General features: G+C 35.1%; 1 protein-coding gene across 3 annotated transcripts in view; it reads left to right on the plus strand.

The window, feature by feature from the left end:
* Window positions 1–13173, plus strand: part of TMEM117 (transmembrane protein 117) — a 526689-nt gene that overhangs the window by 415602 nt on the left and 97914 nt on the right. For all 3 annotated transcript variants that reach the window (XM_068561522.1, XM_068561521.1, XM_068561523.1), the window contains exon 6: window positions 12486–12645. In XM_068561522.1, coding sequence (XP_068417623.1) covers window positions 12486–12645 — 160 coding nt within the window. The remainder of the gene's footprint in view (window positions 1–12485; window positions 12646–13173) is intronic.

Raw genomic sequence — 13173 nt, forward strand, 5'->3', positions numbered from 1 at the left:
CACATATTTTTTCAAATTCTTTTCCTTTATGGTTTATTTATAAGATATTGAATATCATTCCCTGTGCTATGTAGTAGGACCTTGTTGTTTATCTATTTTATATATAGTAGTTTATATCTGCTAATCTCAAACTACTAATTTATCCCTCCCCCACCTTCTTTCCCCTTTGGTAACCATAAATTTGTTTTCTATATCTGTGAGTCTGTTTCTGTTTTGTAAATAAGTTCATTTGTATCATATTTTAGATTCCACGTATAAGTGATATCATATGGTATTTGTCTTTCTCTTTCTGACTTACTTCACTTAGTATGATAATCTCTAGGTCCATCCATGTAGCTGCAAATGGCATTATTTCATTCTATTTTATGGCTGAGTTTTTTTCTCTCTATATATTGCATTGTTCTGTAGTTAAGCTTCAGCTCTATGGCAGCATTCCCCACTTCCCCCTCCTATACACATCTCACTTCTCCTTGAGGGTGGCGCATCTGGGGTCTGGAAGGGGAAGAATGTAGGAAGAAAGAGTCCCCACCAGCTAGTACCAACACTTTGGACTCCTATATCCCACAATGAACAGTTCGAACTATTATCACAAGCATAAGAGTAGATGTTTTGCATTTCTTTTGAAGGTTCCCATCCAGTATGCTGTAATAGTGCTTATTAGGCCCATGCAGTCCCAACATCTTGTTACCAAACACGCAGTGAAATTCATGTGGCATCTGAATTGTCACCATTGTCAAAAGATCTGTGAACCAGGAAAGAGTATAAACATCTTACAGTGGAAATGAGGAAAAAAGGATGACCTTCTAAAATCCCTCAACTGGAAAGGAAGGCAGAATGGCACTAGAGCCCTTCATTCTTAGATGAGGAATGGATGGTATTAGAACAATAAGGGCCTAAACTGTAGCTCTAGGGAATGGGGCCAGTAGACTAAGTATAATAAAATGTACAAGTTTGAACTGGATGAGTTAATTCATCCAAATTTTATTTATTTCAGAAAAGAAAAAAAACCCTCCCTTTGAAAACTACCTACCAGAGAGTCACACACCTTAGATCCTTTAAATGTTCTTGAAATTAATCATAATATGATGATAATTTTTGAAAATCACCTAATTTCATTAAGTTAATGGATGATACTTTCCAAGTCTGCATTGGGCCAAATCAGATATTTCTGTGCCTGTGCAAGCATACAGCCAGCTCCAGAGTGGGTAGTCCTTTTTTAACTTAATGCTACCAATCAAAGCAGAGCAAATTACTACCAATGAGAAATAAGGGTTTGTGTATTAAACACATCACCTCTAATTTTTTAAAAAAACACACAAGTCTTATAATTCAAAAGGAAATCTCCTTAACTACTTGAGAGTCAGATAATTTGTAGTAGCTTTATCCTTGAATACCTGCTGAATAATTTGGAGAAATAAGACTAAAGAATGATTGGATTATTACCTTTAAACTATAAAAACAATATTTAAAATCTTCAGTTATCTCACATACATTCCTCACAACATCATAAATAGGTAAGTCAGAATAGCACAGTGTCTAAGAGCTTGGCATGGAAGTCAGAGACACATGGGTTTAAAATCTAAGCTCCATATTTAATAGATTTGTGATCTTGTATTATTTAATCTCTCAAAGTCCAGTGTTCCTTATGCAAAACGAGGTGATTAATTGTACTTACCTCATACGATTGGTTTGAGAATTGAGTATATGGGTACAGTAATATAACTACCTAATACTTTATAACTGCTACATCATCATTTACTTCTTCTTCATCATCATCATAATCATTATCACCAGTTCAGAGATAAGAAATTAATCCTGAGAGGGTAACTGACTTTGCTGAGTACACATAAATAAGTACTATAAGCCATGACCAGAAGCTTGTTCTTCTCTTTCCCTTGATGAGGTTTTCTTTTTAAATATATGAAGAGTTTTTCTCATGGAGTAGATTCTGACTAATAACCTTTTAGTACAAGGATAGTTAAATTTAACTAAGAGAAATTGCATTTAGGTATTAGGTGGCATTTTAATATGCTTGGATGCACTTTGAAAGCATCGTTTTTTCTTGTTACATTTTAAGAAAAGACATCGATAGAACCTTCCCTGTACAATTATTTATGCACTTGAAGACAAGAAGCTGGACCAAAACTTTTTTTAAAGCTAATTTTGGTTTTTTAATTCAGTGAGCATTTTCCTGTGATTAGATGTGTCACAGAAGCCTGGGTTTATTTTCGAGATTGGATAGGTAATGATTTTAATTGATCTTAATTATCTCAGATTTCAAGAGCTAAGCATTTCTAGATGTGGCTTGGAAATATTTCCAATAAGCAGTTATTTTAGGATCCCAAGAATCCTAAATTTCTAGAGCTGTATTCGTTTTCTATTGCTGTATAACAAATCACCACAAACTTAGTGTTTAAAAAAACAACCCACTCATTTATTTTCTTATAGTCTGTAGGTCAGGGCTGGCAAGATGTGGCTGGATTCTCTGGCCAGGCTTTAGTCAAGTTGTCAGCTCGCTTCTCATCTGGAGCACAGGGTCCTTTCCAAGCTCCTTTCTGTTGTTGGCAGATTACAGTTCCTTGTAGTTAGAGGACTGACATCCCCATTTTCATGCTGTCTGCCAGGGCTGCTTTCAGCTCCTAGAGGGTCTCTCACATTCTTGTCCCATGACCCCCTCCATCTCAACAACAGAGAACCTCCCTCTCACACTGCAAATCTCTCCAACTGCCTCTACTGCTACCAGCCAGAGAAAACTCTCTGTTTTTAAAGAGCTCATGTGATTAGGTTAGGCCCACCCAGATAATCTCCCATTTGATTAACCCAAGGCCAACTGATTAGTAATCTTAATTAAGTCTGCAAATATCCCTTCTGGCATATAAAGTAACATAATCACAGGAATGATACCTCACAGTATTCATAGGTTCTGCCCAGACTCAAGGGGAGGAGATTGTACAAGGTCAAGGATAACTGAAGGTCATCTTAGAATTTTGCCCACTTGCAGGGCCCAGGGTACTACCAGGGCAAATATAGGTTTCTGCAGCTCTCTGAATAGCCATCTCATAGTCTGTTCTCAAACCAACTTTCTTTCCAACCTCCCTATTTCAATAAGTATTATCCGAGTTTAGCATAAGTCCTATTAATTTTGCTTTCAAATATATTTTTTATTTATCCTCTGTATCATTATACCCATATCATTCATGTATTACTGCAATTGTCTACATTCTACTCTTTGTCAGTCTGTGCTTTAACTTCCCTTCAGGACTGAAGCCATCCTGCAAAACAATGATTTTGCTTGCGATATTTGCATAAAGTCTAATAAAATTGTCAATTACTTGGCTAATTGCAACCAAATGGTTTTAAATTGATTACCCAAATAATTTCCTCAGTTGTCTCTTCCTCTTCGCTAGTAGAGATCCTGGGAGCAGAACACAAATTAGGCCCATATCTGAGTTTACAGAGAAAATATCTGAAACTATATTTACATCCAATTTTGCAATTTTCAAAGGAGTCGTGTTAAAGAAAGAAGTGTGCTCAACAGTGGTCCATCTTCAGTCCGTATCCCATAAAACCTCTATGTAGTATTTGGGGGTTTTGACCACAGATTCATTCCTGAAATTATCTTTCTCTCTGGCTTCTATAATATTGTTTTATTTTGGATTTCTTCATATATCATGTCATATGTCTATGGCCTTGTCATCCTTCAGCCTTCTCTGGATACCATAAAAAGAGGTGATTTTCAAGACTCTGTCCTTGATTTTCTTTGTTCTTTTTATTCCTTTTTCTTTTTTTATCCGAAAAATCTTATTAATCTTCATGTCTTTAACAATTACTTGTATTTGAATGAATCAAAATTCAGGGCCTGATCTTTCCTTGACCCAGAGTCCTATCTCCAGTTGACTATTATTCATTCCTGTATAGATGTCCTACCAGCTCCTTAAACTCAACAAGGTGTTCAAAACAGGATTCGTAATATTTCATTCCTGGTTTCTTTCATATTTCTCACTTCAGTTAGTGATGTCACAATCTTTTTAGTCACACAATCTAGAAACTTTGGAAACATCTGGCACTCTTCCCTAATACGTCACTACCACCCACTACCATTTCCATATTTTCTTTCAAATTTGTCTTTTGCCTGCAATATCCATTCCACTATTGCAATCTACTCATTTTTTAGGTCTAATTTCATTAAATGTCCTAGCTACTTTTCATACCTGAACAAAAATAAATCAGATATTCCTGAAAACTTCCATAGCATCATGGTTTTTGCTTAACTTCGGGTTTGATTGTTTTGTATATATTGCCATCCCTTAGCTGGTGACAAGTTCCTTAAGGGCAGAGATCATTCCTATGTCCCTTCAATTTATGTCTGTGCCTTATATGCTCAATAAGTGTTTCTTGAATTCTCTGTGCCCTTGCATGCATTACAATATGACTTTCTCTTTCAAAAAGCAGCACTGTTTTTCAATCTTGTACATTACCTGAAATTGCTTTTTCTACCAAGGAGCTATCTAAATTCTTGATAAAATTACACTTTTACGTAGCTTTAAAATTCTCCACTGGGTTGACCAGATAAGGTGGATGATCTGCTTTTAAATTGCCAACAATCTATTCTTAATTAAATCAAATTTATAAGTTGGTCCTCTGATCACTAGTGCCAACATGCTCTTTCCCTATTTTTGAGTGAGGTAGTGTTTTTTTTTCTAGCTGGTCCTAAATTATTTATAAATAAATCAAAGATTCTTCACAGGTTCCCAAGAGAAAACAAATATATATCTGCGGTCATAAAGCTTTAGATGTTTTAAAAACTCTTTTCCATTAGAGTTCAAGAATGAATCATGTCCCTTATGAAACCTAATATTAATTTTTTGATCTTCCATTGTGACATGACATTATTGCCTTTAAATATTTTTGCATAACTTTAGGGAATTTTTCTGTTCCTGGGGTCTATTTTGTAGTCTTCTTTCATAAAAGAAAGTATATTATGTTCATAATCTCTACTTTCCTAGCCATTATATCATGTCCCCAATGTCTTTCAAAAGATTCTTTCTTCCAGGGATACTTGTGGAGAGTTCTGAAAGCATTCTTCCCAATGGACAGTCTCCTGATGATACATCTTCTTCAAGAGATATTTGAAATGATACTGAAAATATAATTTTGGTCTTGGTTTGACTTATGTAAACATCTTGGCTGGCTTCAACAAAGTCACAAAATTTTACCTGAACCTTTATTTTTAACCCAGTATGTAAATTCATCCTATTTTTTTAAAAATTTTATTTATTTATTTATTTATTTGTGGCTGTGTTAGGTCTTCGTTTCTGTGCGAGGGCTTTCTCTAGTTGCGGCAAGTGGGGGCCACTCTTCATCACAGTGCGCGGGCCATCCTATTTTTTAAATCAAATAAAACATACTTTCGTCCTGCTCACCCCAGAAGATCCTAGATTTTCTTATTTTTTAAAAAAGCAAATTTAACGGGAAAAAAATGCAGCATGGTATGTTTAACTTAAATTTTCTACTTTGCATTTTGAAAAGTCAAAAGTATGTTTGGAGTATCATAGCTATCATTTTATTTTCATTAAATAAACAATAATGGGTATAGTTCTTGCTGGCATTATCTGTAGTTAATGAGCATTTATTTATAGCCTTATCTTTATTACCACTTTCATTACTGAACTTGTGGTAATATTTTATACCTGGGGTAACAATTAGTAGAGTATATCTCGTATGCTTCATTCTACTGAATTGGTGAATTATTTAGTAATTACAAGGTAATTCACTAGGAAGAAAAATTGGGCTGGTGAGTTTGCTAAGAGACACAGAGGATTAACATGCCCATTAAGTCCATGCAACCTAATTTTGCATTGCACAGTCCTCTTTCTTTGCTCTGTAAATACTGGAGGAAGTACCATGAGTTGCAGAAGTATCTGAACTTGGTGAAGGGTAAGGGATAAGTATTTCCTACATCAGGTTAAATAGATTGATTTATTCATACTGTTTTTTAAATATCAACAGTGTGCTGGTCATTGATAATCAGTAATGAATGACACAGCCCCAATCCTAAGGACTTTGCAGTCTACTAAGTACTTTTTCCTAGAACATGTGTTTTATTCCACACCTAAAACTATGAAACACAAAGAAACTAAAATGATTTCTCCTGACCAAGACTAACTCTGCTCTGTATCAATAAGCTACGTTTAAGAACCTCTGAGTAAACTAACATCACTCAAACATAGGTAGAAGAATTCAAGCCACTAAAAAAAATGTGGTCATTTCATTTCCACCTCTTATATCAAGATTGCCAATGGCCAGGGCTCCGCATAAAGTTGCAATGGTTGGACACTGCAGAACTCCAAGGGACATTGTTTACATAGATTAGGATGCCAGGACACTGTCCACATAAATTACAATCTGCGTGGCCAAATGGCCCAACCCAGAGGTGCCTTTTTCAGCCACCTCTTTCATGCCCTTTCAGGAGCAAGAGTTACCAAGTTCCTTCTTCATTTCAATTTGCTCAGTGTTTTTTGAGCTCCTGCTGTGTTCAGAGCACTTTCCTTCATGGAATAATAGACAGATATAAAGATAAATAACACATAAATATATACTTTAATGGACAACATTAGAGTCTAATAATTTCCTTTATAGACTCCAGATCCCAATGCAGCCACAAATAAGACAAGTTAATAACTACATCTTCTTTCTCAGGGATCCTATCTTAACAAGTGTGTTCAGGTTGGCCAAGAACTGACTGTGACATTTACTTAATGAAAGCCACATGGAGAAGCTGTGCTCCCTCCCTAGGTCACTTAGCAAGCATCACCTTTGTGTTCCCTTGGTGCTTCCTGATCCCAAGAGTGGGAAACTGGAGGGACACTAAAACCATTTCCTTACAGACTTCTAAGGAGCAATCTTGACTTTGTCAGCTAGGCTACAGTGCTGAGTAAACTCATGAATTTCAGGATGAACTGGCTTGAGGACTCAAGTGGTGATTGTTTTACTAACAGAGTTGCAATGGCAACATTGATCATTAAAACAAGCAAAACGGAAAGTGTCAGCATTCTCTCATGGCCATCTGTGACTTCTGTGTGCTGGTAGTTGGTATTCAGAATGGAACTGGTTGCTTGAACTGGCTCTCAGTTTTGCAATGAAAAGTGAAGGAAAGCATTCTTCTGTTTATGCCTGCTTGTTGTATTTTTCCCTCTAAACCACATGGTGAGAAATTATGATATTAAATCATTTAAAATTCTATTGCCATGCCACATTTCATTTCATGTATTTCATACTTTGAAATATGAGACTATATCTAACTTAATTGTGAGATTAAATTGGCTATCTTGATCCGTGCATTCATTCTTTTTTGTAGTGATAACATTAAACCTTTCATTTTTAATAAGATTTGCAGATTTTTATATTGCTATGAGAAAACATGAAACACGATCTGACTTGTTTTGATTGAGTTCCAACATTTTAACACAAGTATTATAGAAAGAAATTAAAGTGATTTTTTCTTCCTTTAGCCATCACAGTAATTGTGCAGCAAGATCAGAAAGGAATATGACATTCATGACTGGAATCAAAGATTATAAACATTTTAGAACATGAATAATGGCTAATATATTAAAACACATAAAAGCATATTTATTATGTTGAATCACATGAAATTGCTATTTTTAGTAGGATAAAACATGGTTAAATTTTGGCAATTTTGTTTGGCTCAACATATATTCATTTAGTTAGGAGATTCTGTACATTCCTGCGGCCTGGTTTAATCAAAATGAAATCGTGTGATAATTAACACTGAGTTAGCCCTCTGTGGATAATCGAGGCCTAATGCCAGTTCTTCTCTCTCTTGATTTAATCCCTGATTTCAGGCTATTTAACTATGCAATAAGTCTATCTTAAAGCGGTTATGATTTGAAGAAGAAAAGCAATATTAACTAATTTAGTTACTTAAAATAGAAGTTCAGTATTTTTTAAAATCCAGAAATTAGTGTGAAAGAGTGGTTTAGACTATGAATTAAACCAAATTGGGGGATTATCTTGATTCATTTATATGCACTACTCTGTTTCCAGTCAACATACACAATAGATATTTGAGTAGGCTATAAAGTATGTTTCCAGATGAGATCCAGATGATATTAAAATTTCTAGCATATCTGAAGATTTTTAGCGAAAGAGAGAAAGTGGTTTACTACAGGGCAAGTCCTTGCTCAGAGTCAGTTCTCATGGTAGTTCTGTCCCTGGCAGTCTGTGTGACATGAGTGAGTCCCCTAACCTCTCTGGAAACATTTCATTTTTTCACTTTACAGACAACTCATAGTGCACATATAAATTCACACTTCTTAGCAACTCTGTGGTTCCCAGGAGCCCAGCCCAGAGATTGGGAAGCAGTGAATTAAAAAAGCTCTGTTAATGCTTCTTGGTCTCACATTCTAATTCCTATTAATCTAAGAGGAATTAGCAACAATTGAGGAAAAGCAAACAAACTGGAAATCTGAAAACAGGGAAGTGAGAGCTGAGCTGATAATTATGTATGAGTTCTTTCCCTTTGACTGGTGGCCAGAAACCAGAGACGGTAGAATTGATGAGCCAGGATGTCCTGCTGGTGCTGGCTGCATATTGAAAGGAAATAATCCAGATAATTGTTTAATTGGATGCTATTTAAAAAGAGAAGCTGAAACTCCCAAGAATTGTGATCCAGAGTAAACATCTTTTCAACCATACTGGTTAAATAAAAACCCAAGGGTGCTGCATTGAAGATTAGCATCCCTGAGGTTCCATTTTCACTGCCATGAAAATATCCCTTTTAACTGTTTCCTGTCAGTCCTTGTCAGAGTCTCTGTGAGTTTTACTTTTCAATATTAAGTACTCCTGGATGATAATTTTCCAACATTATACTTATAATAAAAATGGAAAATAAGTGAAATCTTAGCTACAGACCTAGTAGCAAGAGTGTAAAATCAAGTGCTTCCTATGAGAGACAATACGAACAATGGTTGTGACACATATTGTCATGAGCCAGCCTAGGTTTGAATCATCTTATATCTTATATAATGTATAAAGTCTTTAACTCAGGTCCAGTTATTTGAACTTTCTGTGACTCAGTCTCTGCACTTGTAAATTGGAGGTAGTGACAGTAGGCTTGTAGTACAGATTATACTATTTTGTGTAAAGCTCTTATACCAGACCCTGGCACGTTACAAGTGGCATATGACGGTAACAGTAATTTGTAATTGAGTCATGGCTCTTTTAAGCTGGTGTTTTAACTGAATTATCATAGCATGGTAAAGTCTATCAATTTTACAAGATGTGGCTCAGAAAAACAAACCACAAGCAATACATTTGCTTCCATACCTATATCTAGATAAGGCATTGAATATAATTTTGGAAGTGGAATGACCAATTAATGTATTTTGGTCCCCCTTCTCCTTTTCTTTTTTCCATTCTCTTGACTTTATTTTTACAGCTCTTTCTCTGAGCTACATGCATTCATATTTAATGATTGCCATTTTTATTCTTTTTGTAGTATTAAATATTAAATATAGGGCAGAATACCTCCTTTAATTTCCCTTTAGAGTAATAAAATATTACCAGTAACTTTTTCTTAAGATCTGTAGCAATACTCTTTGTCAAAACAGAAGTACTTAATAAAGCCAGGAAAACACCTATGAAAAGGTCTTAGGAAGAGTATTATTATATATTGGATAAATGAAATGTATCAAATAAAGCAAACATCTAAGACATGAATTGGTGCACATTTGACCTCAAGAAGCTCTTATGCAACAGGCTTTATGATAAATTCTAATTACCAAAGAGTTTTAATGATTAATTTTAATGACTTTATTCACAATGAGATTGTTAGCATGAATAAGAATAACTCCTTTGAACAGATTTGTGGTTGCCAAGGGGGAGGGGGTAAGGGAGGGATGAATTGGGAGTTTGAGATTAGCAGATGCAAACAGTTATATATAGAATGGATAAACAACAAGGTCCTACTGAATAGCCCAAGGAACTATATTCAATACCCTGTGATAAACCATAATGGAAAAGGACATGTAAAAGAATGTATATATATGTATAACTAAATCACTTTGCTGTACAGCAGAAATTAACGCAACATTGTAAATCAACTATTCTTCAATAAGATAGATTTTAAAAAAAGAATAACTACTTTATAAATCTTGTAATAGATGAGGTTTGTGATTGCGCAGCAAACACTTATTCCAAAATCTCAGATTTTGTCACCTAAAAATATTCCTCTGCATTAGTATTTAATTTTACAGTAACAGTTTACATATCTAGACCAACAAAGTAACATTAGAGTATGAATTCCAATGTAATCATTTGTCTTCACAAAAAGAAGTTTCCAGGTAGCTCTTGGGGAAAATGCAGGGATGATATTAAAAATACTAACCTGTCGGGACTTCCCTGGCGTTCTGGTGGTTAAGACTTTGCCTTCCAACGCAGGGGGCATGGGTTCATTTTTCCCTGGTTGGGGAACTAAGATCCCATATGCCTCGGGGCCAAAAAACCAAAACATAAAAAAAAAAACAGAAGCAATATTGTAACAAATTCAATAAAGAATTTAAAAATGGTCCACATCAAAAAAATACTAACCCGTCAACCACAGGCTTGAAACAATAGGATGGATGCCGGCCATAGAGTTGGAGTGAGGTGCTAGAGTACCCATGTTTCACCAAGACTTCACCCTGTAGTGCTAGATAACAGGAAGGTGTGGGGCCTTGTGAAGGAAGCTGGGGAGGAAAAGAAGGGGGAACTTGAGAGAATTGGGATCCCAACCATTTACCAACCTGTACGGTCATACAGTACATCCTGAAGAATTATATATATTCATAGCATCCTTGTGAAACACACATATGAAAAGCCAAGAGTGATGAGGAAATACCCTTATTACCAAAAGGAGATTCAAAGAATAGTCAATATTTATCTGTTCTTCATGGAAGTTGTTCTATTCCTTGTTGACAAAAGAAATTGTGGTAATTGCATTCAAATTTCCTTGAAGTTTATCAAACTCAAAAAGACAAAAACAAATGAATCAACTTAACCTGGAGAAAATTTTGTTTAAAATTCCAATATTCTTATGTTTGACTATATAATATTTGCAATTTCTTTCTATTGTATTTTAATAATTATTTTGGATTTCTCCCATGTTCATTTAATCCATTTGAATTTCTGGAAATGCTCAAAGATACTCTAAACAGTAGCAAAGATAATTTTTAATTTATGTTTTGGAGATCATGAGTCAAATTCCTTTGAGAGTCTGCAATTTTAATAAAATAAGTAAATTTTTTAAAAAATTTTATTTTCCAAAATTAAAAAAAAAATGTATCTTTTCTATTCATGGCGGAAAAATCTAAAGAGGAGCTCATTATACTTATTTTATCAGAGTATAACTTGTTCCAAATAAAAAGTTGTGAAAAGGAAAGCCAAAATTTCAGTTTAGAAATTAGTATTCGGTTCAATTGTTAAGAGAATTCCAGGATGATTCATATTATTCCATTTTTCTTTTCTCTTATTTATTTATTCCTTTACATTAAAATTATTTTCAAAATATTTGTTGTTCTTTATTTTCCTTTTTATAATTTAAAACAATCTCTATATACAAATACAGCTCAGAAAGCAGAGGCTTTACAACATTATGGACAATTCTCTGACAGATTCAATTTTCACTGCCCGGATTTCCGATTTACTTTGAATGTCAATATTAAAGACTAATTTAAATATTTTTTGATTTCTATAAAAAGCTTAATTGATAATTGTTACAATTTCAACAAATATTCTTTGAACTCCATCTGCATATAATTATGTAAGATTTTACGGGGGCTACAAAAATAAGTAAGAGAAAAATCTCAGGCCCCTAGTATCTTATAACGACGGATGGAGGATTAGACATGGTGTGACCTGGACAGGTCACTAGGCCACAGGATATCTATGATATGAGTACCATGAGGAGAAGAGGCTACGTGGTTGGCACGTAGAGGTGGTTCCTCTACAGAGCTCATCAGGCTAGGGAATAATGAAGGGACCAGTCTATCTTCCCTCTCTTTTGTAGGATAACCATGGAATCCAAAGACTTCCTTACCCATCTGCCTTATGTTCCTATATATGTTTGTTCACCACCCTCAGTAAAACAATGTACGTGTAATGAGAGTTACAACCAATGCTCTCTTTGGGACATATATTGCACTAACCAAGATTATTTGTAATATTTTATTGTTAACTATTTGTTCTATAACCATTACCTTATTGCCCTTTAGGGAAAATCTTGGAAGAGATGCTGTCATACTTTTTTCTAATTGCTTTTGAAAGAAAGCTTTTAATTTGCTTCTTTTTTCATCTTCCTTTGGTGACTGTGCCTTAGGATAGGTACTTGGCAAGGGGTAGACTTTTAATACAGGAGATCACATGCACTCTGCACTGTTTATATTATTACATCTAATGTTCTTTACTGAGTGTCTTGTTCCTTGCAGGACGGTTCTTTTCACTCTGACATCTGTGGTTGTACTTGTCATTACAACTGACTGGATCAGCTGGGACAAGCTGAATCGGGGATTTTTGCCCAGTGATGAAGTTTCCAGAGCCTTCCTGGCTTCTTTCATCTTGGTCTTTGACCTCCTTATTGTAATGCAGGTAAGTGGCTTTGTATTTTCCTCCTCTCACTGAAGCCACTCCATGCTTTGTTCTCAGTAAATAAACACTGTACAGTGAAAGGCTCCGTAAAGCTAGAGAAATGCATAGTTTACAGTTGTTGTAAATGGAGTCTTCTCTGATCATATTTTCAGCAATTTTACTGAGAGGATAAACCAACTGGGCTTTTATGAGAAGGGCACCAAAAGGTCATTGTATGACCATTGAAATGTGGCCCCTGGAAACCATACAGAATAGTTGTGGTATTTTTGCCAAAGCTTCAGGGAAAAAAACAAAACAAAACAAAAATAAGCCTGCTATTTAGTAAATGGAAAGCTGCAGAGATGAGGATGATATAAGCCAACAAAGCAGGGATAAGCAATTGCCAAAGCAACTTAGGGTTTTAGAGCAGTTGAAATGGAATAATATAAAAATGCTTTTTCTGGTTATGGAAATTCTCACTTTCTTTCAGTATTCACCAGAGATCATTCCATTTTCATGTAAACAATATTTCTGCCCTGCTTAGCAACA

The sequence above is a fragment of the Eschrichtius robustus genome, chromosome 13 (genome assembly GCF_028021215.1).
Source record: "Eschrichtius robustus isolate mEscRob2 chromosome 13, mEscRob2.pri, whole genome shotgun sequence".
In the NCBI taxonomy this organism is placed as follows: domain Eukaryota; kingdom Metazoa; phylum Chordata; class Mammalia; order Artiodactyla; family Eschrichtiidae; genus Eschrichtius; species Eschrichtius robustus.